At 44.6% G+C, this 1714-nt stretch overlaps 1 protein-coding gene across 1 annotated transcript; it reads left to right on the top strand.

Moving 5' to 3' along the window:
* The first annotated feature begins 548 nt into the window (after positions 1–548).
* Positions 549–1490, top strand: LOC125998924 (E3 ubiquitin-protein ligase NRDP1-like). The gene has a single exon (XM_049766945.1). The coding sequence runs from the start codon at positions 549–551 to the stop codon at positions 1488–1490; it is 942 nt and encodes a 313-aa protein (XP_049622902.1).
* Positions 1491–1714: the final 224 nt, after the last annotated feature.

The raw sequence follows: 1714 nt of genomic DNA, 5'->3' as shown, positions 1-1714 counted from the left end.
ATAAAATTAAATTCTACTAATTTTCATTTAATTTATTTAATTACATATAAAGCCCTATGATTCTGAACACACTTGGGTCAGAGAAATAGTTGAGAGTGTTGTTTATTTGTGTTTTTTTTCACGACTGACCCCAGTTTGATTCCCAACACCATATATGTTCTCTTGAGCACCAGCAGGAGTGAGCCCTGAGCACAACTGGAGGTTGCCTCAAAAACCAAACAATTAAAAATCAAAAACTAAAAAGTAAAGTGGGCAAAGTTTATCAAGACCAAATCTCATACAAAGTTATGAGCCAAAATAAGAGAGATAGGCATGAAGATGAAAAATAAAGAGACCATTAATAGGTGAATATACAGAAATTACTGCTGATTGTGACATCACATTTGTCTCCTTAGCAACAGGCTTCCCACTAGCAAGGGGCATTCACTCAGAAACTAGCCATCAAGATGGAAGCATTCACTGAGTAGGACTGAGCAAAGACATTAGTAGTCTTGTGAACAGACAGCTTGCTTCCCTTCCCTTGGAAGGAACAGGATTTCAGTGCAGACATGGGCTATGATATAACCCGTTTTCAGGGCGTAGTTGATGAAGACCTTATCTGCCCTATTTGCCGTGGAGTCTTGGATGATCCAATACAGGCAATTGACTGTGAGCATGCTTTCTGCAAGGTGTGCATTAGCCAGAGGTTCACTCAGCAACATACGTGCCCAGTGGATCAGAGTGTTTTGATCTTCGACCGAATCTGCCCAGTGCCTCGGATAATGCTTAAGATGTTGGCAAAGCTGATGATTTCCTGTGACAATGCTGTCTATGGCTGCCGAGTTGTGACGCGGCTTGACAACCTCGTGGCTCACTTCAGGGACTGTGAGTACAACCCCAAAAGGCCTGTGACCTGTGATCGAGGCTGCAACCTAGTGATGGCCAATGATGAGCTGCCACAGCACAATTGCATTAAGCACCTGCACTTCCAGCTAGAGCAGCAGCAGAAAAACATCTCAGAGCTGGAGAAGATCTCGGCAGAGCAGAAAAAACAGCTGGTGGAGCAGAAACAGGATCTCCGAGATCTGAAAGCCTACATGCGTGTCCTCAACATGAGGAACCCCACCTTTCAACAAGATGAGATATGGCAATGGGTGTACACCCTACAGCCAGCAAAGGTCACTCAGTGGGACTGTATCATCTCCACTCCAGATGCTATGCTTAAAGTTGTCCTCAGAAGATCGCTGGTGGAGACTGGCTGCCCCACGTCTTTTGTCAATCAGCTGATGGAAAATTCTCAAGAGCATAAGTGGCCCCAGGGTCTGGCCACTCTGGAGATGAGACAGATGAACCAGCACTACTATGAGAACTATGTGACCAGGCATATCTTAGGCCTGCAGGCTGTTTTAATGATGGCCTATGAAAATCAGCATATGGATGAAAACATGGTGCGGGAGCCGGGAATAATCATCATGTTCGGGCATGGTGTCGAAGACCTACTGGATGCCTGATAGGTTGACAGGAAGAAACAGAAATCAGAAAATCCAATCAATCCTGCAACTGGACCCCAATCTTTCCCCACTCTTTATTCCTTTCTACTATGGCCAAAACTTGGCCAATCCATCTCCCTGATCTGGCAGAGAAGGGCCAAGGCTCTTTTCTTTTAGGGGACAATTAGATAATTTTCTTTCCCCTAAGATGAATAAAAACATTTCAGTCTGATGCATGCAGTCCT

The sequence above is a fragment of the Suncus etruscus genome, chromosome X (assembly GCF_024139225.1).
Source record: "Suncus etruscus isolate mSunEtr1 chromosome X, mSunEtr1.pri.cur, whole genome shotgun sequence".
NCBI classification, from domain to species: Eukaryota; Metazoa; Chordata; class Mammalia; order Eulipotyphla; family Soricidae; genus Suncus; species Suncus etruscus.
Note: the sequence above shows the minus strand (reverse complement) of the source record. Positions and strands in the feature narration are given on the sequence as shown.

Bases quoted from the DNA above. Each gene is read 5' to 3' on its own strand.
- LOC125998924 (XM_049766945.1), top strand. From the start codon at position 549: ATGGGCTATGATATAACCCGTTTTCAGGGCGTAGTTGATGAAGACCTT.